The 25,259-nt window shown below is 38.1% G+C and overlaps 1 protein-coding gene across 6 annotated transcripts in view; it reads left to right on the top strand.

The window, feature by feature from the left end:
• The window catches only part of LOC101175167 (calsenilin), a 63,367-nt gene that overhangs the window by 520 nt on the left and 37,588 nt on the right, over nt 1-25,259 (top strand). The window contains exon 1 of one of the 6 annotated variants that reach the window (XM_020705765.2): nt 10,731-10,819. The exons of 1 other annotated variant lie outside the window; for it this stretch is intronic. In XM_020705765.2, coding sequence (XP_020561424.1) covers nt 10,775-10,819 — 45 coding nt within the window. In that variant the 5' untranslated portion in view covers nt 10,731-10,774. Of the gene's footprint in view, nt 1-10,730; nt 10,820-11,953; nt 12,191-12,251; nt 12,506-25,259 lie in introns of those variants that run through there. 4 more of the 6 variants (XM_011478914.3, XM_004072184.4, XM_020705763.2 and 1 more) reach the window with 4 other exon arrangements.

The following is a 25,259-nucleotide window of genomic DNA, read 5'->3' as shown; positions in this document are numbered from 1 at the left end:
TCTCAGAAGTACGGGCTGATGAGGTCATTTGAACCAACTTCCATCGATACGGTGATAAATCATTTGGCGATACTTTTATCAATTTAACTGAGCCTCTGACAATTGTTTTCCCCTAAACACATGAACGCTAGTTAGTGGCACCGCACACTGAGACGCTTTAAGCAGCTCTACAGCGCAAAAAACAACTAAAAGATCCAGTTTGTGTGAAATATTCAGTCAGCCCCGTGGCTTTTGTCGTTATGAGACATACATTCAACAAAACTGGATTGGTTAAGGCACATCCATTCTGTTGGGTTTTTTTTCTTATACTGAAAAATATTTTGTGTAAATCAGACAATGTTCCCTTTAAGAACCAATTTCCTAACTTACCAAAGTAAAAGCACTGAGTTCGCCTGGATAAAAGCAACTTGTATGAGAAACGGCTGCCTTTTACAATTTATTACAAAGTAAGGCATATTGATATTCAGGTAGTCTTTTTCTATGTCATGAAAATACACTGGAAAAAGGGTTCTGGTATTGCCAGACTCTTGCAAATACACACACCTACTTAAGTCTTTTTCTTTTAAAAAATGACAGCGCACCTTGTAAAGGGATTAATTCTGGTTGTGCTTAATGATGAAGTAAATCGGAGAGGTACAGGGTGCTCTATCAAAATGTCTTATTTATTTATTTTTTTCTTATTTTAAGTTGCAAACCAGGTGGGGTGTTGCGTTAAAGCATCAAACATCTGGCGGTGTTGGACTGTCTTTATGTGTTAAACAAAGTTGGGAGTTGCATAGTCCAAGTCCAAGACCAAGAGTCACCTCTGCTGCTGAGGATAAGTTTATCCGATCAGCCTCAGAAATGGCAGGTTAACAGCAGCTCAGATTAGAGAGCAGGTCAATGCACACAGAGTTCTAGCAGCAGACACATCTCTACTACTGTTAAAAGGAGACCGTGTGAATCAGGCCTTCATGGTAGAATATCTGCTAGGAAACCACTGCAAGCAGAAGAGACTTGTTTGGGCTAAAGAACACAAGGAATAGACATGAGACCAGTGGAAATCTGTGCCTTGGTCTGATGAGTCCAAATTGGAGATTTTTGGTTCCATCCACCGTGTCTTTGGGCCACGCAGAAAAATAATAATTGTATTTATATGGCGCCTTTCTGGACACTCAAGGTCACCTCACAGTTCAAAAATATGTAAGAGCATAAAAATACAACAATAAAACACAAAACAAGTTAACAGTTAAAACAGCAGTTTAAATATTGTGTGCTGAATGCATGACGAAAAGGTGAACAGATGGACTCTACATACCTGGTTCCCACCATGAAGCATGGAGGAGGAGGTGTGATGGTGTGGGGGGTGCTTTGCTGGTGACACTGTTGGGGATTTATTCCAAATTGAAGGCATACTGAACCAGCATGGCTACCACAGCATCTTGCAGCGATATGCTATTCCATCCGGTTTGCGTTCAGTTGGACCATCATTTATTTTTCAACAGGACAACGACCCCAAACACACCTTCAGGCTGTGTAAGGGCTATTTGACCAAGGAGAGTGATTGGATGCTGCACCAGATAACCTGGCCTCCACAGTCACCGGACCTGAACCCAATGGAGATGGTTTGGGGTGAGCTGGACTGCAGAGTGAAAGCAAAAGGGCCAACAAGTGCTAAGCTTCTCTGGAAACTCCTTCAAGACTGTTGGAAGACCATTCCAGGTGACTGCCTCTTGAAGCTCATCAGGAGAATGCCAAGAGTGTGCAAAGCAGTAATCGTATCAAAAGGTGGCTACTATGAAGAACCTAAAATATGACATATTTTCATCTGTTTCACACTTTTTTGTTATGTATATAATTCCACATGTTAATTCACAGTTATGATGCCTTCAGTGTGAATCTACAATTTTCATGTGAAAATAAAGTAAAACTCTTTTAATGAAAAGATGTGTCCAAACTTTTGGTCTGTACTGTATTTGTGCTTCATATACACGAATCATTGAATCCATCAAATATGAAGTTTCTGAAAAAGAGTTTAATAAACTTTTAAAAAGGAGTGGGAGGCAGAAAACCATTTGAAAATATTTATTTCAGGAAACTCCTCATTATTTTTGGATCTTAAACTAACATTGTTCTTTACCAAAACTTAACAAATCACCCAATATATCCCAATCGATACCATTTTTCATAAAAATAGAATGGCAATTGTTTTGTGGATTTAAAAATATCTTAAATTTGTCAATTTATTTTGATGTAGAGGGCTTTATTAGGTTGAGCATTTTATTTATGATTTTGAATGATTCAAAATGGTTATTTTGTTTTTTGTCAAATAACTGAGGAACTATCTGCGTAAAATGTATTGATCTTAAATGTCACTTGAGAGAGAATGTGTGCACGAAGCTGTATATTTAAAGTCTGAAGCTTTATCACGAGCTTGCATTCCTGTATCTGCGAACCCTTCTCTCCTGTCTCCCTGGCCTTTAAATTGCTTTCTGGAGGCAGGGGATTTTGGCCGAGGAGATAAGGAGGGAGGGATGAAACATTCGGGCTGCCTGTCCATGTCAGTGTCCCTCCGAGAGGCACGAGAAGTCCTGCTTTCCTGAGACCACGGCAGCAGCTCCTATTTGGCTCAGGCCTCCGATCAGCAGGGTTGAGGAGATGCTGCCAGCAAAATTCCCCACCAGTTCAAGCCGCCATCGACCTTATCAGCGGCTCAACAAATGCTCTGTGATTGGCAGTCGCTGTTGTCGTACAATAGAGATGCAGCAGCTTTTTTATTTTCTTCCAGTCATCAGGTCTGGATCAGTCAATCCCCCACCCCCAAGCTCAGACCTGACTCTTATATAAGCCTTTAGTTCTCTGCTGTCTCCCCACATGATCAGGTTGCATGGATTATTGATGCAAGGGAGGCCACACATGGCGAGGACACGCAGCACATGCTCCCACTAAGAATATATCGCTTATTTTTTTTTCTCTGCTTCTGCTGTTCAAAAGGCAGAATGATGCATTTTTGTTGTTGGGGATTCCCTTTCTACAAACCCAACTCTTCTGTTTTTTATGCTCATCGTGTCAGCGTCATATCCACTATACTTCCTCCACCTCTTCTCTTTTAATTTTGCAAAGCTTGCCTCACAGATGACACGCATGTTCGTCTGGATCTGCTCTGTGTGCTGGAGTCATTCTGCCACGGATTAGCATATTAATGGGATGTCCTCTTTGTCCCTGTTTTCTGTAACTCAGATTTCACAGGCAGGGAGGAAGATGGAGGAGCATGGCGGTGCTCGGGAGACTGCTCTGTTTCACTTCAAAGATGCTGCACAGCCCACCTTTTTCCAAGTCCCCCACCCCTCCAAAAAAAACTTTCCAACCTTTAGGGTGCAGGGGAGACGATGCTAAAGAGTGTTCTTATAATCCAGACCAGATTTACCTCTAAACCTCCAGGATTCAAGTCCCAAAAAGGTCAAATGTTTACCAAAACTAATAAATCCTCTTTATAAAATACAAACAAATGTATTTATTGGTCAATGTTCATGCCAACTTAACTATGCATGCAAGACATTTCAAAATAAAAGGAGCCATGAATAACAGGAGTCAGACAGAAGAAAATGATCCTGTTTTATACCATGGTCCAGGTGCTGGAAAATGATAATTCACTGTAATAATGCATACTTAAAAAGCAAACTTCCGGTCCCATAGGCTGTTGTTTTTGTCCACCTCTTGGCATATCTCTTCAGGGGTCGCCACGACAAATCAGCTTTCACTGATTCGCGCAGGTGGTTTGGCAGAGACTTTAAGCTGGATGCCTTTCCTGACACAACCCTGTGTTTTACATCAAAGAACTGACAGTAAATCCTTTTTTTAAATTTTTTTTATTAAGATATGTTTAAAACTCTCTAAAGTCCACGAAAATAAAAAAAAATTGCCAATTTCCTTTTAAAAAAGTCCTATTGCATCAATTAGTATATGTTTGATGTTTCACAACTCCACACTGTATGTCTGTCCGAAAATTTTTAAATTATATTTTCTCTCATCTTAAACGGGGATTGAATTGTGTTTCGCAGAATTTTCAAATTGACTTTTAGCATTATTAACACAATTTGCTACCGTATATCTGGAAATGTAAGCAAATGTAAATGTAACCTATTGATATTCATCAAATCAAATATTCAAGCATGATAGGGCACAATAACCTTAAAGAAAAAACAACAATTTAAGAAATAAGAACTTTTTTTACTTCTATTTTAGTTTCTTACATAAATATTTAATCTCCATAAATGCTAAGAGATGCAGCCATTTTATTATGTTTCCGACTCATTCCATTTGGTTCCCTTTCATGAACAATTTATCAAAAAATGTAGTATAAAAAGCTTTTATTGTGATTGTTTTGGAAGTATTTTAGAAAGGCTCTAATTTTTTAATTTGCCCTAGATTTTTTTCATTCACCTCAGTTATGTTGCATGATAGTTTTTGGAAAAACTCACCATATTTTATAAAAGAAGGGAATAAATTACAATCTTTTCACATAACATGGAAAGATGTAAAAGGACTTTGATAGTTTGAAGGTAAACAGAAAGTGGAAGTCACTAAAGGCACTTTGGTGCGTTTTTGTTTTTTAACATATTGTGCATCTTCTGCATCACTCCAGAAGTAAACTTTCTGGAAAAATAGTTATTTTTAGTTTTTTTGCTAATTGCTTCATTCACAATATATATTTGTCCCCGTTTATGCCTTAGTTTGCTACTTAGCAACAGTTTCCACGGCTACAAAGTTGCCCCCCTACCACCCCACATACTCGCACAACTCGCCTCCACAATAAGTCTGTGGTGTTCCTGAGCTGCTATGGGTCCACTTTGCTGGAGCTTGTTAATGAACCGAGCGAGTTATCAGGGTTGTCGCTGATCACTTGTCTGGTCGTCTCAGTTTTAGATGTTTGAGGTTTTGTATCAAACTTGAGTGTTTGAAAAGATGTTCATATCTCTCAATATTTGAGTTTTTAGTAACCAAAAATAGCAAAAATCTTCTTTAAAAAAAAATTCCAATTTCTTGCTGTTTCTCCTCTCAGTAGGCCTTACATTTATTTTTACATTTTGTGATGGTCAGGGGAGAGCAAACTTTACGCAATGAATGAACTAAAGCTCCTTAAGAAAACCCAACACCGCAAAGACTGTTGGGTTTATTCAGACATGATTCAAAGCCTTGGAGCTACAGAAAAGATCTATTTTTAGCATTTCTAAAAATAGAAATTCTTCTCCATAGAAACATGAAATCCAGAGGGGCAAATTACGCTCAAGCTGCCGCCATCGTGTTTCTGTTTGTAAGTTTTTGAGCTATTCTTTTTATTTATTTCTTTATTTTTTTTGCATATGTGATTACTGAGGCTGCCGTAGCGCTCCAGCTGTAAAGCTCTGTCTTGGGAACCTCCGCCTGCAGCAGACGAGGATTTACATTTCTTTGATGATCTACCCACATCCACCACCATCCCGCCTTTTTAAGCTGCTGTGTGTGCATGAGGGGCTCCTAGTAATCGGTGCTGCAAAAAGAAAAGGGATCCCTGAGAATCTGTGCCTGACCCATTATGAGTAAGTGGTTGCAGATAGGAGGAACTCAAAATACATTAATCAAAATACATTAATCAAAATACATTATACTGTCTGATTCAAAGGGAAGTATTTAAATAAATAAGTATTTTCTGCAGTTTACTGTCAAACAACTTTACTGGGGCTGGTTTAGCTCGTGCTGGTTTGCGGCGCCTTCCGTCTGTGTAACTTAGGTTCAATTCCGGGCTGCTCCCTATTCCCTTCTCTGCTGCTGTGCCAGTCCCAAGCCCGGTTGGAATTGAGAGGGTTGCGTTAGGAAGGGCATGTGGCGTAAAATATTGCCAAGTTAACCATGCAACTCATCCTCGAGGGAGGGTTGTTTCGCTGTGGTGACCCCTGATGGGAAAAGCCGAAAGAGAAAGAAGACTGTCAAATAACTTTACTCATCCTAATATAAGTAGAAATTTTATTATTATTAAAAGTAATTTATATTGGCAGATGTATTTTTATTTATTTTTTTCAAATTTCTTTTGGTAACATTTTTTACATTTTTGCTTCAAGCAAGTCGTTTTGTCTCGGTGAAATGTTAAGTCGCACTGTCTTACATCAAATTAAATAAGTTTATTTGACAAGAAATTGGATAAAAATATTTCAAAATAAAAGTTTTGTTTGAGCTGATTGTAAATAAACAGTATCACTCTAATGCAGATTTGAGAGTAATCAGTTAAACTGTTCTCAGCCATTAAGTTAAAAACTGTTTGTGTTGGAAAATAGACAACAGAGGCATTTAGGTGACATTTAAAATTGGACTAAAGTTGATGAAGAACACATTTTCCAAAGCTGCATTTAAGTTCAGTTTATTATGATTGGCAGGAAAGTTTGTAATTTGACAGAAGTTGCTGTCTTTTTAAAAAAAAAAACTTTGATTAGGACCAGCTGCAGGGGATTTTAGCATATCTGCTCAGTTTTATCTGATAGTTTTGGATGGAAAGGATGCAGCTATGAATTGAAAAGTCGATCTTGTCCTCGGAGTAACGGTAGTGTCCGTTTGTAGTGTCACTTTATTCAAATTGTCGTGAATCAGGAGCAAACAAGACATGCCCTTTGAAAAAGATTGTATTTGCTAGATTTCCATTCCGATGCATCCACCTGTAGACAAATAGATCCATGTTCGCCTTTGTTTTCCTTGTCTGAGCTGTCATCTAGGACAATACTGTACAGCTGGATAGCTTTAAAATGGCATTTTTTTTGCACCGATAACGTTAGTTGCGGTTGTGATGGGCCGTAAACTAGTGGGGGGGGCCCCCGACAATAATGAAATAAACAAAAAAAATCAGTAAGTCATTAACCAATATATAACCACAAAGATTCTATTTTCAATGTCATGATAACAGTAAATATATATTTTTTTTCTTTTGGTGAAAATTCTTTTGATGGGGCCCAAAATCCCCAACGCCTGCAAACAGCCTGATCCATCTGTTCTATAAACTTTCTAATTCAGGGGAGAACGTCACTTTATCAGACATTTCACTGGTAGAACTTCAGTTACAGAATTTTTACTTTTTTTCTCATCCTATGTGATTTAAAATTGGTTTTAGACATCCTTGAAGTATCTCCTGTTGTGAAGAATATTTCTGCAAAAGTGGCATCTGAAAGTGTAGAGATGTGTAACCTTTGACTGACAGTAAGTGGGATTGACTCTGATGAAAAGAAGAAAAAATGTGTTGCTTTGAGAAAATGGCTTAGAGTTTGTAAAGTCGGCTGCAATCGTCCCCCCCCCCCCCTGTTTTTCAGGAGGGTGTTTGTTTTCTGGAAACAAACAAATCTATCTGAAAATAGCAGATACATATGTTGTTTCCAAAAACAGGGGTTTTCTGCACGCCACAAAAGGGTTTTGAAACAATCTGACCAGAATTTGCATGAACTTCAGTTAGAATGATCTTTAGCTATCCCTATGAAAGCGGTTCTGTTTCAAAAGCTATGAGAATTTTTGTTCTACCAAAGTCCACCAGAGCCATTTCTAAGTTCCTTAAATGCCCTCTGGAGGTTGGGTTCGAAACGGAGCAATTTTGAATAAAGTTTAACGTTGAAGAAGTAAAATTTTATAGGATCAGTATGAATTCCATTTCTGTTTAATTTGATGCAAATCTGAAAGTTTCTGTAGGAAATCATGGATTTGTAAAGTGTTGGGACCTTGACATTAAACTATTTCTAACAAATTTAAGTAATATTTGAAAATGTTTTTTATGCTGTAAATTAATGAAGAAGAGGGTTCACTGATAGACCTACAGTGCTGCAAATCCTATTTTTACAAGCTGGATTAAGATAAGCAAAAAAAAAAAAGCATTTCAGATCACAGGCTGTTCAACCCCACAGCTGTGCAGGACGTTAAAGGGAGCAACCTTGCTTCTCTGGATGAGAGGAATACTGTAACATTTCACAAAGCTATTGGAAAGTAAAACCTAAAAACTGCAACTGCTCCTTGAATTAAAGATAAAGTGACAACCCCATGCACAAAAACGTAAAATATCAACAAAAGAAGAATCTGTCTTGAGTAAATTCCTGGAAATCCTCAGTATTTTTAATGACAGCAGGAATTGTAAAGACTCAAACTGAGAAAAAATTGCCTCCCAGCTGTAGAAAGCTCATGAAAACGCACAGAAACATGTTTTTGGTGACTAATAGGTGTGTGTTTTAATTAGACAGATGGCCTTCCCTAATGAGTCCCACAGGCTGTTTACATTTCTAGCTGTTGGTTATGCAATCAGCTGGAAGTGTACGGATTCTTGACCTGGCTTGATTGCTGTTTAAAATGTTGCTGCAGTCACTTCCTCAGTGGCTCTGGGCAGCTTCATCGAAAGACAATCTTCCAAAGATTCATTAAGTTCCTCACAGAGAGTCCATGGGTTCTCCAGCAGGACTTTAATTGCATTTCTGGACCAATAACTCGCCTGACAATCATGCAGCGCGTGTACAAACAAAGGATCCAAGAGAGAACCTGGACATGTTTATCTGACTTCCAGAGTCATTAGAGAGAAGGAATTGGAGGCAAAGAATGTAAATTGGTCAATTTTTTTGTCCTGTTTTTTTGGCAAACTATGCGTTGGGGGATCTCACATTTGTGGTTATATTGCATTTACCGAAAAATCCAGTTATTTTAAAATGATATTAGCATGCAAATCCATGAGATGATGCTCAGAGACACTGAAATACAAGCTGCTGATTTCTGTGTTTAAGATGAAACTTGAATCCATACTGAAAAACAAGAGGTAAAGTCTTTACTTTTATTGAATCTATCTGCTGCAAACAAATTATTTTTTAATCATGTCCGGAATATTTTCATTCAATACACAAATGAGACATTTAAACTTACTTTCATTTGCAAATTTTGCAAGATTTGATAAACTAACTGCATTTTTAGGTCAACATGAGTTTTTTTTTTTCATTTATGATCATGAAACGACTAGAAATGAAGTTTTATTATAAACAGCCACAACCACAGCTGTAATTTCTTAATAGACCTGTTCCACTCACTAATTTATAGCGATTTATCATTTAAAACAATTACAGGTTGATGTGCTAACTTAACACATTTTATATGATCTCAGCTGTGGCACAACTTTAATTATTCATGCGGAATTTATGCATCACTGTAACGCTCATTGCTGATTTCTCTCTGCTTAAAAATGCATGAATATGTGCTTAAAACGCTGCAAATTACCTGCATTAGCTAAATATTTACATGCAGCTATAATGTGGAACAAGACACTTTTTTATAGGTATTTTCTTTATCAAATGAACAGGTTTTAGTTGTCGATGTTTATTTTTACCTTAAGCCCCAAAAGAAAAAGAAAAAAAGGAGCCTGCTCCCAAACAGATGACAGAGACCTACCATGTAAAGACAACTGTAAAGTAAATGTCCTCTGGACTGTACCTGCTCTACAGAGATTCTGCAGAGAGCTGGTGACTCTGTAATAAACATGCAAACTCAGATTACAGAGGAAGCCCAAACGGAACCAAGCTGGGGTCAGGAGTGGATTAGTCTGGGGGATTTCAGCTGCAAAAGGCTAAAACAGTAAAAACAGACCATCAGAAATAAAAACACACGGTGAGCAAAAGAAATGTTCATTTAAAAACTCTCCCTCGTCAGATTTCTTTGGATCTTTATTGTCTTGTCACTACAACGTGAAGCAAAATTTATGTCTCTGGTCCCAGGCCAGACAATTACAGAGAAATATAAATATGGTTTTAAAAAAAATTAAGTTAAATTTACAAGAAAAATAGAATAGGTTGAAAAAAACAACGGTTTAATTAATAACACTATGCAGTGGGGGCTGGTAGAGGGATCCTCCTAACAGTCCTACAGCTTCCAGGAAGAAGAAACTGTTGGTCCTGGTCTTTATGCTCTGTAGCCTTTTGCCTGAGGGGAAAAGGGAACATAAAGCATGTGAGGGGGGAGTGGGGTCCTTTAGGGTCCAGGAGGCCCGTTTCCCTGACCCCATCCCAAACAAATTTGATCAGTTATTCAGAATCACCAGAAACTGCTACTTGCGTTACATGCGCACCCAAAAAGCATCTTCAGAAAGAGACCTCAAAGGAATCTGCAAAAGATTGAATGTGTGTGTGTGTGGGGGGGGGGGTTTAGTCGAATGTTTCTGTGATGTTTTTGTTCATGCTTTGTTGAGTCTGTCACTCACACCAGGTTCACGTTCACAAGTATCTCAGCTGTTTTCCTTTCTATTAAAATCACCATCAGTATATTCAAGTGTATGGTTTTCAGTTTCTTGTCATCTGCGTTGTCTCCTGTTTGTTTTGGCAAGGATTTTTTTGTTCCATGTTAAATTTCAGTTATTAAATGTTTGGTTTTCTCCTACTAAGCCTGGTCTCCTGTATATTCTGCCCTACACCCCCAGTTTCTGATATGACCTGACCACCTTGGACGCAAGAGAATCTTTGTTGTCATGCCACGGCCACACCATGTTAGTTGAAAGATTTTCTGCAGCCCCATGCCAAATCCAGCCCATCTGTTCTTGAGGGGGATAGCCAGAAACATGGTTCTTCATGCGTCCTGTTCCGAATTAGGGTATCCGGGACTGCTCCTCTTCATGTTCCCTGTCCTTGAGTGAATGGTCACTGTTCACCCCCATCTGCCATGTTTTCTATTCCAGAGGAAATTCGCTGGGGCTGCACCTCTTCATGTGTCTCCTCCTGAAGAGGGTCATTAGAGCCACTCCTCTTCATGTTACCTGTCTGTGAGGATGGTGGCCGTTCATTCACCCATGGCCATTTTTCCAGTCTCAAAGGTCAGTTGGGCTGCTCCTCTTCATGTTCCCTGTCCTCAAGGATGTTTGCCTTTCATCCCCCTTGGCCAAATTTTGTGTCACTGGGGCATCTTCTGTTCATTTGTCTATTACTATAAGGAGGGACCGCTCCTCTTCATGTTCCCTGAGAATGGTTGCTGTTCACCCTCCTTGACCATGTTTTCTGTCCTAGAGAATGGTCATGTTCCCCGTACCTCTGGTTGGTTGCCATTCATTCTCCTTTCCTCCATGTTCTGTTCCAGAGGAGGGTCACCGGGGTCACACCTCTTGTTCCCTGTCCCTCAGTCTGGTCGTCGTTTATACTCCTTGGCCATGTTTCCTCTAGGTCTTGTGCCAAGTTCCCCTGTGTCACCTATAACAGTGTGCCCATCTGATGCCGTAACAGTCATGGTGTCCAACATTTGAGTTGAAGGAATCATTAGTGGACGTCTCTAAGACGCAGCACATTAACCTCCAATCTCAGAGTTTGAGAAACGCTGAAGATGGTTTCAAACTTTAACATCAAGGACCTTCTCTAGTGTTGAGATTCTTATTTGAAGAAGAAGCTCTTGGATGAAGATAGACACATTTCGCACAACATCAGCAGGAGAAATGCCTGGAACCCTGCAGTCGTCTCAGTGATTGCTGAATTTTAAACTATTTTTATTCTTAAGGGTTAGAATTTATTATTCCAGCTATTAGTCACAGTGTTACACTTATTCTGTGCATTTGTGTGTAAATAAAACATGCAGATTCAGGGAAAATTCAGTGCAAACAAGAAAACATTTATGGTCAAATGGGAAGAAATAAAAAGTCAGAAACACTGTTGGGCCTGATAAAATGAAGCGCTTTTTAATTGTTGAAGTGGTTCAACACCACACACAGATTTTCAAGCCTTTTTAAGGTAGTTAACTAATTACACTCAACAACTGTGAATTATTGTCAGATGTTCGAGTCTTTAATAAGCCATTAGATAGAGTTCATTAAATGACATCACAAATTGGCACTTCCGAGTCATTCAAATTTGATTTTAAAGCTGCTAACGAGGATGAGGACGAGCCAAATTAAGCAACAGATATATTTATAACGCGCAAAGCCGAGAGCGTCTCATCCTAGAGGTGTGAAATTGACAGTTCTCCTAAATTTGTCCACACTTTTTCAAATGACATCTTGCTGTTGGATTGTGTAACGTGGATTTCCACTTGTTTCCACCTCCCGCGTCACCCTGTCCCTGTGCGCGTGTGGACGTGAGCGCGCGCATTCCTTCGCATCCACAGGCGCGGTAGTGGCGCGGTAGTTGGAGGCTGAGGGTTCGCGCAGAGAGGACGCCCTCTGCTCAGATCCGCCGGAACACCACAGACTAACATGATGCAGGTAGGACAGAAATGTTGCCAGAGAACTGAAAACATATTGGCTGTTGCGCGCTGAGAAGCGACTTTTGATTTTAAAATAACGTCTGGCTCGGATGTGCTCGCAAGCCTACTTGTTGGATCCTTTGGTTTGGCGATCCTCGTCTTGCGCTCGACCGCGAACCCCGTCGCCACTTTGGTGGAAAGCTGAGTTTTGGGAGTGAAGTTACGTAACCGCAGCTCTGCGGGAAGCTGCTCTGCTCCCTGGATGAGACGCGTCGCCTTCAGCGCGCAGCAGAAATCCTCAGGACAGACGGCGAGTTTCACTCAACACCGTCAGGTGCAGCTTTCCGGAGAGTTCTTTTTTTTGGCTTATCATTTTAAAGGCGTGGATTTGCACAATTCTCCTCAAATCTTTCCGCTGTTTGTGTGTCCTGGCTTATGAGACTGTTCAGAGGATTAGTCCTCCATGCCTTCATGTCATGCACAGAGCCTGAATCTCATCAGACTTCAGAGTCTTTGCATCCACAGAGTGATGGAGCACATGATGCCTCTGCTGCTGGGACATCTGCCCTGCTCCTCTAATTCTCTTCTCTGGCTTTGAGACAAGAACAACCTGTTACAACATGCAAACTCAGTCATTTTGGGATGCAGAGCTGTCCCAGAAAACAGCAGTGCACATGTCTGCCACACAAATGTGGAAACATTCTTGAAAAGCATATGGTTTTCCATCTCCCTTTCCAATTAGCATATTTTCTTGATTTTCTCAAAAGTTTTTGTCTCATTTGTGATCATTTGTTTTATTTTCATTCTTAGTTATTGTCTTTGTGTAAACGACTTTGGAGCTTCTTGGTGCTATTTAGTGTCTTTTCATTCTTCAGTGTCAATCCGGGTGCAATTCATTTCTTGGAAAACCACATTTTCAAATGCTTATGATTTTCTCAGGAAATTTTGGACATAATTGTTGTTTTTTTCAGATTAGTTTAATGCTCCCCTAAATATCAGAGCACACTTTTGGGGATTTAAATTAATAATGTAAGTTCTACATCTTTTATGTCTTAGTTATCATTTGAGGAATTTATAAGTCGTCTTACATTTCTGATATGTCCCTTGTTTTTGTTCCACATGTATGTTTATGTAACGATGGTCTCTTGGCTCCGTGTTTCTGTTCTCTGCAGATCTGTTTAGTCACTGGTCTGTGCAAATATTTCACCTCTGTGTGTTCAAGTAGAGTCCACAGCGTAAAGATGAGGCTCCCACTGTCAGCAGGAGTGTAAAGATGAGGCTTCACTAAACTGACACGCCTTCCCTTCAATCGTTTAGCAGATTAATTAGTCTGTCTGTAAATTCTGGTCCAACATGAGGCATAATTAGAGTGGATTCGCAATGACTTTACATTTGTCAGCTCTTCTTTCGTGTGTCCTTTGAGGCTCGATGCTAAATGTGCAGAAGCATTTTCGCTGTTTCAAATGGCTAATTCATGAACGTTATTTAAGGCAAAGCGTCCCTTGGTTTTTTAATTATAACTATACAGCCTTTAGCCAAAATCAAAAACCAGTGTCGTGTTTTCTAGAACGTAGTTTCTGTAGAGTGGCATGAGTTATGGGCGGGGCCGTAAGTATGGAGATACCCCACCCCCTTTTACCGTTGCCCATTACTGAGAGCGCCCTGTTTACATTCTCTCCCGCAAGCGTACAGCCCCCACCTCCAACCCAACACTACCAGGGACACAAAAATGGCGAGCAATATTGGAGCTATCCAATATTATACATACAATATACAGACGATTTGAGTAAAGAAATACTAAGAAATGCAATTTAAGCTTAGCTTTCTTAACATATGTCCTCCATCATCAGAAAAATATGATGGTCGAAGGGAAAATCTCATCAACAATCACTCGATGCTAAAATTTTATGATGATGATGTTCGTCCATCATTAAGACCAGATGTTATTATTCCTGAAGTGATACTGGATATCATCTTTCCAATCAGTCAGTGATGTCGCATAGTACCAACCTTTTCTGTTTTCTTATTTTGTTTCTTTTTTTAATATTTCATTTTGATTTCTGGAAATTATTTTTGTTTTCCGAAACATTTAATTTTTATTTTGTTTTAACTTTTGTGTTTGGTTTTTATTTCTAATATATAACGTTTTTTTATTTTTCATTTTGCTCTTTTAATTGTCACTATGATCTTTAATATGTTATTTTTCTATAATGACGTAGAAAAACGCAACAAGATCATGTTAAAAACACCAAAGGTTTCTCAATTTTTATCAATGGGTCTTTAACTTTTTGTCACTCAAGTTGGATAAAGAACATTTTCAATGCTTCATTTAAAAAAAAACAATTCTAGCACAAAAATTTCAAAAGAAAAGCTATAATATTATTGAATATTTAAGAATGAAACTGAACTTTTTTGTTTAATTATCAGGAGAGATCTGCAGTCAAAATTCTGCGTATGTGTTAACATTGGTACAAACCCAAACCGGGGTTAAACAGAACATTTTAGCTTTGAAGTGAGCAGAATCAGTCTCCTGCCTCACACCAGGTCCTGTGGTGCCTTTCCTCCCCAAAAATTTACATTTTTATTTTCCCTCCAACCTTTTTTCAAACTCTTCTTTCATCAAGCCTCTGCCAATCTTTTCTTCTGCCTAGCTGGGTTGTGTGGATGTGAATAACGGAGGACCATTTCTTTCCACCCTGGTCAAACATCAATGCTCGCTTTAAGGGGATAACAGTGGGAAGAGAGCGGCGTTGGGAACATGTCAGCTGATCCTGCAATCACGTCCTGCCGTTTTAGGTTCACACTAATGCAGAGGTGATCAAGTGTTTGGTCTGAATGAAGCACTGAAAAGGGAACAGTGCAGTTTTCACTGGGAAACAGAATTAGATCATTCAAATAATTTTAAATTATAACTACGATAGCAGCATGTAAAAACTAGATTTTTCCAAATTTATTTTATAATATGTGTCAGTAGAGGACATTTGTATTTCTAGTGCTTGTGTCAAAGAACTCAACAAAGTTTAATTGTTCGCCCATTTCATGAAATGAATTAAATATATATAACTGAGCATTTGTATTATGAATTTTTGTTCAGAAACTGTTGGAAATCCTCAAATGAACCTCATTTAGTGGAAGATCCTTCACAACAACGAGAACCCGGACGGTAAAAAGGTTCAATTAAACGATCGGATGTCACACTGTATTTATAGGTCTCAATATGATATGCAGTTTCCTCACATTCTGAAAGTAAAGCTGTTTACCTGACTGAGGTCTGCTTCTCTTTAGACAAAAAAGGAGGAAACTGGTGGTTTAACTCTTAACTGAGTGGACAACAATAAGAGTAAAAAGGCCTCTAATGTAAAACCTTTAGGCTCATATCGAGCAAATAACTGTAGTCTGACTTCAGCATTAGTGCTATCACGGTGCTGCTTGGTAAAAACGTTGACTTTTATTTGTTCTATTTAATAGAATACTGTAACTCTATTGTTGTTGTTTTAGTTTATTATTCTTCTGTGGATTAAAGCTTCTGCTAAAGGGATTCTTTTTTCTGGTTATATAATGGTAATAAAAGATTAGATTATACTTTCTAAAATAGTTGCAGACTTTATAAGCTCCTCGATGTCAGATGGATCAGGTCAGTGGCAGAGCCGGAACATTTTATTTGGAGGTGCAGGAGACTTTGGAAGGGTGGCAAATGAAAATGTTTTAATGTAATGTTGATTTAATTTAAAGTTATTTTTATTTTCATTGTTTTTTGTGAAACACACAATAATTGGTTCTAAAATTGGAGGCAAATGGGGGGGATAAGCTTTTTTCCGTAGCTCCGCCCTTGAATCGCGTGCAAAAAACTGATTCTTACAAATTCTGTAAGGAAACGCTAGTGTTCTGAAGATTGTGACTGTTTTTGCTCAGTTTTCTTCTTTATTTACATGATAAATCCCACCAGTAATCCTACTGCAGTCCCTCGAACTCACATGACCAATAAAAAGGGAGGAGTTTGCCTTTCGAACTATCAGTCTAATGTTGCAGGTTTCCTCAGGGCAGCACGTCAATCAGAGCCGTCGCACACAGTCAGCCTGCACAGATCAATGACCCACACAGCAGACACACACACAATGCTTCACTCTGCACCGGATATTGTTTTCTTGTGAACTCACCTTTTAAACAGGTGGCGTGACTGGTTGATTTATCCTTAAATAATTTAACAGTTTCGGTAATACTATCCTTTTTCATAGGAAAAAGGATGGCTGGTCTCTTCTGATGACAATACTGCAGAAAAACACAAAAAATTGAGTCACAAAAATCAGTAAGTTGTGCTTGACCCTTCAATTCAAGCATTATGTATTCTTAAGGGCTGGCTTTAAAAACAAACAGGATTTTCTGTTCTTTTAAGTGATTTTTTTCCATAGTATCCAATTTAGCACAAATGGACCACATTCTTAAATTCAGTTTCTTTATAGTTGCTTAATAAAATGTTAATTCATTTTTAAGACTTTAATAAAAAGTGTGTTTTCGACATGTTCTTGTAGCAATTTTCTCATGATTGAGGACATATATAAAGAAGATTAAGACTGAATTGCATTTCAGATTATTCATTTATTCAAATTGTTGTGAATCAAGAGCAGACACACAAAAAAAAATGCTGTTTGAAAAAGATTGTAGTTGTTACGTTCAAACTACAATAAGTAGGCCCTAAGCTCCCTGCTCTGCTCCATTCTGATGCATCCACTTTAGACGACTAGATCCATGAACGTCTTTGTTTTCCTTGTCTGAGCTGGTATCTGGATCAAAACTGTACGTCTGGATTGCTGTAATATTGCTCACCGTTTTTGTTGCTCCGGTAATGTTAGCAAGCTTTCAGTTATGGGTAACTGGGAAGTGGGGGTGGGGTTGCTCCACGGCAACGGTCACGCAACACCTCAGAGGCAAATTTTTGATGAACTCCTGCCGCTCTGCAGAAATTATGTCCTTAAAAAACAATATATTTGTCATAATTAACAGACCACTGGACGTACTTTTAAAAAAGATCAAAAGATAATCATAGAGGGACTTTAAGCTAAGGTTTTGGACCTTTTGTTGGTTCTTTCAAGATCTACCAGGAAAAACCTATAGTACCATTTGTGGTACCATGTACTACCAAGTACCATCCAGGAATCTAAATAATAATAATAATAATGGATTAGATTTATCTGCGCTTTTCCAGATGCTCAAAGCGCTTACAATGTGTCCATTATTCATTCACTCCTCATTCATACTTGGTGATGGTAAGCTATGGTTGTAGCCACAGCTGCCCTGGGGCAGACTGACAGAGGCGTGGCTGCCAGTTCGCGCCTACCATCATTCATGCACATTCACACACTAGTGGAGCCACACTGGAGGCAAGGAGGGTGAAGTGTCTTGCCCAAGGACACAACGACAGTTGGCTGGGGGGAGCGGGGATCGAACCGCTGACCCTTCGATCATTGGACAACCTGCTCAATCGCCTGAGCTACTGCCGCCCAATACCAATAGCAATATACATATTTTCTATCTACATGCTTAACACATTTTCACATGGTTGTAAATTGGTTTAAAAAGCAACAAAATGCAATTTAATGTAGTTTATTTTGGTTTGCCAAAAGCACCAGCTCAAAATAAAAAGTAATTTCATTTAAAGAAATAAAAAAAATAAAAACAGAGAAAAGGAACAGGAAAACAAATACCACTAAAAAGGTAATGCCATTGCTTTACACAAAAGAAAGACATGGAAAAAGGATAAATAAGCCATATTATTTTGCGTGAGATGTAGGATGAGGAGAAGTTGTTAGCTAAAGTGCATTTTCTCCCTCTTGTTGAAAGCCTCCCTGGGGCATTAATTCTGTCTCCACATGAAAACTCCAGCATCAATATAATTTACACTCTTTCTCTCACTCTTGCACACAAACACACACACAGCATGCAGTCCATATGGATGTGCTATCCTCCCACAGACACAGTGATTAGCACTGACAGCCATACTGAGAGGCTCAAGCGCTCGGGACACAAATAGTATCAGCTTTCGACCATCAGCCTGGTCACATTGCCTCCATCATACAGTTGAGGACTCATACACAGACGCAGTAAGTCGTGTCACTGGAACGCCTAACAATGCTTACGTTTCAGCTTACAGCAACCGTTGAGTTTTTATTCCGAGGCAGACGGCCAAAACCAAATGATGGCCGGGCCACCGGGCAGCACCTGTGGGCTGGTCTGCGTCCAGCTGACTGTTTTGGGTTTTCTTTGCTGCGCTTCTTTTGTTCTGGTTTACCAATTCTCATCTGTTGACATGACAACACCATCTGTTCTTTCTAAGAGCATTTTTTTATGAAGGGGGGGCTTTTAAATGTTTTGTGATTCATAATCTTTTTGATTGACTTTTGCCAAATTTTGACAAAATTGGTCAAAATCATAAAAGTTGCAATGCAATGGAAAAAAATGACAATGGTCATCCAAAAAAAAAAAAATGGACAAAATGTGGTTGTCATTACTCAATAACAACTCTTGGGAAAAGTGTGAATGACATAAGAAATTGTGTTTAAAGACCCACTCTGATGAAAATTGGGTTTTTTAGTGTTTTAACATGTTCTTATGGTGTTTTTCTGATGATGGAGGACATATATTGAGAAAATTAACCATTTCTGAGTATCTCTTTTTCAAGTTGTTGTGAATCAGGAGCAGATGAAAAGATGCTAAAGAACTTTTTAAACTTAGAAAATACACTGGTCTTCCTGCTCTGCTCCATCTATATGGAGTTAATTCAGTCTCAATAATCAGAAATGCACACAACCTGTTTCACAAATACACACGCTCTGATTTACAAATGTCATTTTATGCTATGGATCCCTAAAAATGCAGCTAAAAACAAATGGACACAAATGGACAGAAAGACAGTTTATGTAAACAAATAAAATAAAAAAAACAATAAGAATTAACCTGCAGGAGAGTCAAACAGGAGTTCTCCTGAAAAAGCAGAAACAACGTCACACAGAACAGAATTATCTTAAGATTAGGCATGGGCGAAAAATCGATTTAATGAATTAATTCGAATTTTTGTTACAGGCGAATTAAAAAATAACTAAATCGAGTTTTTGTATAATGGTGCATTTTTGGCGACTCCTGCTGCTTCATCACCGAAGCGGTCGCTTTGCATATCGCCAAAGACATGGTACCTGTTGAGAAGACTGGGTTTATCAATTTAATTAAAACCTTCGACCCCAGATATGAGCTGTATTGTTAATCCTTTAGAAAATGGTGCAGACTACAAAGTGTGACTTAAAACACATCTGGGACTTTGATTCCAAGAGTGTGTTCATTTATTTATTATTCATCCCAGAAATGGGGGTTACATTTGTCTTGCGTTTGATTAAATAAAAGCAAAATTTGTTTTAAGTTGTCTGCCGTTTGTACTTATTGCTTTCTTTCAGTAGGGGGGGGATCAGAAATCGAATAAAAAAATAAAAAAATCTCCGATTTTATTTTTAGACCATATCGCCCAGCCCTACTTTAGATGATGAAATTAAAGTTAAAATCATGAATCATCATTTATTAAAATGGCAGAGCTTTTGTTTTGAGTGTACCAGTAGTTATTAAAATGTGCAGAAAGGGTTATTTGAAGACATTCTTTACTTGTTTTTTGTTAGTTTTTAGTTATGGATTAAATGCCCAGATGTAGTTTGTTGTTTTAAAATCTCATTAAGTCACTAAGACATATTTTCTTAAACTAAGATCATTTTGCTGTTGAAAAACTTTATTGATAAGAAACAATTTCTTGCAAGACACATTTGCCTGAAGAAGGGGTCTTTTTAGTTTATTAGGATTCGGTTTTTGCTGTGTTCATTTGATATCTTTAGAGTTTGTTATAAATCCAGATCACCTACACGTACAGGCAAGTGTCGTTTATGAACACACCAAACAAAAAGAATATAAAGAACGCTTCCTGTAAGTGTAATTCTGTGTATGGAAAAGATCTGGAAGCCCCTCAGTCCTCTGGAAATGATGTGTAAAGGTTTTCCTATCTGAAAATGGAGTGCTCTCTTTTCCTTTGTGCTGTCAGTGCCTGTCACTGCACTCCTCCCTTTGCCTTTCTTCTCATTTGTCTCCAAACACCAGAGATTGTGGGGGAAGAGTCTCCCTGAGCAGATCCCAGTTGGAAGCGCTGCCTCACCTGGAGAGCAGCCTGGTGACAGGTGACATTATGAGCGGAGAGGCGGCTGAGGAGCTCGAGAGGAAGTGATTGACGGGGAAATAAATTGGGAGGAATAAGGGGACGGCGAGGCGAAGCAACCGAGTACAGACTTTAGCAGACAACCAAGGCGATGAGACACAATAAATATTTATGGGAGCGACTAATGACAGGGACGCTGCTTCCCATCACACGTGTGCATTATTTTTGTGTGGGTAACATGTATTGTGTCACTCTCACTGTGTTATTTCTGTTCCTTGCACATCAGTTGCATCAGTGAATTTGTTGAAGAATAAACGATGAGAAGAAAAACTTTGACACAGAGCTTTGGTTGTCATTATATGATTGGCAACAAAACTTTTTTTTTTCTCATTAAATTCTATCTTAATAATTGTAGAAACTGTAGAAATGATTATTTTTATTTGTTGCTTTCATTTATGCAGTAAACCACAGTGTCCACACTAAAAATGATAAAGGGTTTTAAGTAATTTTTAACGCAAAAATCTGGTTTTATTTTTATTATTTTTTTGTATGTTTCTTCTGAAGCAACCAAACATATGAAAAAATATAATAATTAGTTTTACCAATCAATCAAATTAACTTACAGGTTTGCGTTTAAAAAGAACGAAAGGTATACAAAAAATTAGGTAAGTCAAAGTTTTAGCCTGAACATAATTGATTTGGATGTTTTAATAATTATACATTTAATTAAACTGACATGAGAACAAGCAGGAGCAAAATGTTTAAAAAATGCTTTAAAACAATCTAGACTAAAACAAAACGTCAGTTTTGTAAACAACCGTGTCCGGACACAGAGAAATTAACAAACAAAAGGTATTTTTAATAAATATTTCACCCCATCTGTCTAGGAGAAGGCTGCTTTCTATTGAAGCCTCGAAGCCAGAAGGTTCCTGTTTGGGGTCTCTGTCCAGATAAGTTTGATGCGAGTCAGATTTGAGTAAAAGTCCCTCTCTGATCATCTTTTGATCTATTTTCAAAACGTTCCCAGTGGTCTTTTAATTTTGATTATCATTTTTAGGTAAAATAAATTGTTTTCTAGGACATCGTTTCTAGGGTTAGCCTCTGAGTTGTGGGTTGAACTGTTGGGAAAGAGTACCCCTTTACTTAAATAAAATATAAACTTTCTCTTGATTGGTTTGTCATTTGACTTGGTGAAGGGCAGGTGACTGTTATCACGTGTTCCCTTGAACACAGGTCAACACCCATGAACCACATAAATCTATTTAAATTGCAAACCATCAGCTTCACCTGATTTGTTCAATTGATTCATCAGTTCTGGGGATAAACTTGTTTACCAACCCGGAGGGGCTTTGTGAGCACAGTATCTCTACGCTGCAGCCGCCGTAGGTGGGTGGTTCTTAAACACAGACCTAAGAAATGTATGTGTGTTTATGTTGGCGACCTATATAGTCTGTGCAGTCGGGCTTATTTTGTTTTTGTTCTTGGATTCATGTGTCACAAGCATGTGTTTTTTTTTTCTGTCCTCATAAATGATGAGATTTCATTATCGATGCAGTAGCTCTGACTCTAAATAACCTCAATTAAAGCAGATAATGATAGAAACAGAGATACAATTTTTTTTAGAACTGCTATTTGGTAACATCTGTCTGAAGTGGCAGCAAAGGACTAAGATTCATGAACGATAGATGTTTTCTAGTATTCCATAAACCCATATTTTATGCTTTCAAACTTTTCTTAACGTCTAACCTTAACCGACCAGCAACAACTGGGCAAGTGGAAAGATGGAAGAATGAGGGGAAACATTTTACAGGTCATCCTGCATATAAGCAAACAAACTCATCAAGATTCAAGGCAATTGTTGCGTATCAGATGAATCTAATTAAACGTGATAATGGGCCCCGTCAGCGCAGACTGGTTCACATTGCTTTTTCGAAAGTGTTTTAATATCTAAGACAGAAAACTGCTGCAAATGTTTATTTCATGAATCAATAAAAAAATCATTGTACAGTTGTCTTTACAGATCCCTGGAGCAGGGGCGGAACTAGAGGGGGAAAGAAGGGCAGCTTCCCCCCAGAAAAAAAGCTTTGCCTCACACTTGCCCCCCAGTTTTGGAGTCAATATTGTCATTATCATTGGCAAAGTTTAAGAAATATAAGTTTCTATAAGCACTGCAGAAATAACAAAAGCAATAGTTTTTAATGAAATAAAAACAACAATAATATAAAACCGTTAGAAATATGTAATTTTTGAACCTTTCATCTGTAATGGCCATCCACTCTGGTACCAAGAAGACTTTAGAAGATTTATAACAGGCTATAGCTTCACCCTGCCCCGGAGAACCACTTGGCTACTGTTTTATAGTTGTTTTTTTAATTCAAAAAATTAACTTTTACATTTTTTAATTTCTTTTACTTTTTGGCTGCTAGTCATTGCTGCTTCTCCAAAATGAATAAAGAAAAAATACATTGTTAAATTAACTTCAGATGAAAACTTGTTCTTGGGTTCTCAGGGAAAGATGTGCAGAGAGGGCTTTCAGAGTGGGCCGCTGCCATGCTCTCCTTTCACGGTGCTCTCCTTTCTGGCTAAGCTCAAGTTATCCAGTCAGTTTTTTTAGAAAGGATTATAAAGCTCCATGCAGTTTTGCAAGCATTTATGTAGAGGGCTTGATCTCATGATGCAAGCCGCCCAGAATCCTCAGATCTTCAGTGGGGGGGGGGGGGGGGGGGGGGGATTATTCAAATATTAATAATCATCCTTTGTTTATGGCCCTTGCTCATTGAAGAGTCTCACTGAGGATCTGAGGGTGAAAGTTACTATAAAAATGATCACAAATAAACTTCAAACTTTTTTATTAGCTTTTTATTTGGTCGAATATTTATTGTTTTACTTTGTTTACTAAATTAGCTTTAGAAATATCAATTCATAAATATTATTTTAATAAGCGGTTAAGCGAACTGTCTTTAATTTTACTTATACAATTATAAACCAAAAGTTTTTTTTCACGTTACATCATTTTTTTTTCGTGTTGAACTTATTGTAGCCCATTATGTGTTAATTAGTCTTTAATATCCTTTTACTGCCGCCATTGTTTCCTCTACTAAACCCCTTCATTCCTGAACTCATTTCCAATTATGTAAAGTATATTTCTTGAGTTGTATTTTTTATTTTTTTTGCACAATATTATGCTAAATTAAGTGGAGTCCTAGATTAATAGTAGGTTGTGAATTACAGCGTGAAGGGATTTAAGTGTTTCCTTGTTTCTGTTCCTGACTTCATTCATGTTAATACGGGAGTTTATGTTGTCGTTCTCCTCATGTCCATTAAGTAAAAATGGGATGACAGTGTGTGGAGTGACAGGATTATTATCATTTCAGTGAAGGAGGCAAGAAAAAGGTTTTCTATAACGGAAAAGACCAAAGCTGTAAGCAGTGGGACTTGCTAGGAAAAAAAAACATCATTATGTTCCAGTAGTTTTGTTGAAAACTGAAGCTTTGATTGTGTTGAGGAAAAAAAGAGAAAAACCTCCACGTAAGACATAGAGGCAAAGCAATAGAAAATGACACTTGAGATGCTTGCATCTCTGGGGTGACCAGGTAATCATTGAATACTAAATAATAGAGACCCTCTTCCTCTAAGACTAAATTACTCGACTGTGTGCCTGGTAGTTTCCATTCCTCTCCATGACTGCTTTCAAATGCTCACTGACGTGCTTTTTCTGAGGTTCGCTTTTTAAATTATGAAGAGCAGTGATGCAGCACAAATGCAATGATTAGTTCACTTGATTTTTGTGCCAAACTCATAATCAAAATGAATGCATAAATGCTTGTAATGTTTAAATGATCAGTTTTAAAAAAATTCCTCATATTGTTGAACAAAAAGCATGACCTCATGACCTGCTATTTTAAAGACCCACCCTGATTATCTTTTGAGTTATTTTAAAAGCGTTCCCAGTGGAATTTTAGTAATGATTTGCTGCAGGGTTTTTCTTTTATCCAAAAACCTGTGTTATTCTTTAGGACATAGTTTCTGCAGAGCGGCAGGAGTTCATTAGATATTCACCTCTGAGTTGTGGGCAGGACCCAAACTAATACCGGTGCAACAAAATTTAAATAAAGAAACACCTAAAAAAAAAAAGAGCAATTTTGAGCTTAATTTTCTTATTGCATGTCCTTTATAATAATAAAAATGCTACAAGAGCATGTCAACACAATGTCAACACTATTTTCCTCAGCTGGTAATTTACTTTTTGTGCACCATCTTGCAAATTCATTTAGTTTCTCTACCAGCCCATACAACCAACCTTTTATTTCCTGTCAGAGAGGTCTGTAGCCTCTTCCAACAGTTTTCAGATAACATCACAAGGCTGCAGACATCTTCTCTTTAGGGTGAAAATGCATGTTTTTTGGTCTAAATGTGAATGGACAATCTATGGGATTGTAGGAGTTTAACCCAGAAGAACCCATGGTGGCATCAGTGTAATAGAAAAAGATCAAAAATGGATTCTGTGGTGCACTTGGTTCGTGGTAAAATACACAATTTTATTTTTAAGAAAAAATGGATCTGGGTTCTTATGGGTTAATTCCGTTTATGATTTTAACACCAGCCCACATTCAGCACATGCCATCCCATTTATATTCCTCCCACAGACGTACAAAAAAAAAGATTTAAAATACATAGCTTAAAGAAATTAAAGCTGTTAAAAAGGAGGTTTTGCATTCAGGATTTTCCAAAAAAAAAGAATTTTGTGTTTTTGTGTCACTAGGTTTTAAACCACTTCACCAAGTTTTAGGTTTAGCTGATTGCAGTCGATCTAAAATGCACTTTCTCATGTTTTTTTTCCCGCGGTGCTCCCTCAGGGTCTGACATATAGCTCCTCTTTCCAGGCATTGTCATTGTTTCCTCACAG

Source organism: Oryzias latipes, chromosome 9, assembly GCF_002234675.1.
Source record: "Oryzias latipes chromosome 9, ASM223467v1".
Lineage (NCBI taxonomy): Eukaryota > Metazoa > Chordata > Actinopteri > Beloniformes > Adrianichthyidae > Oryzias > Oryzias latipes.
This window is presented reverse-complemented; position numbering and strand designations above follow the sequence as displayed.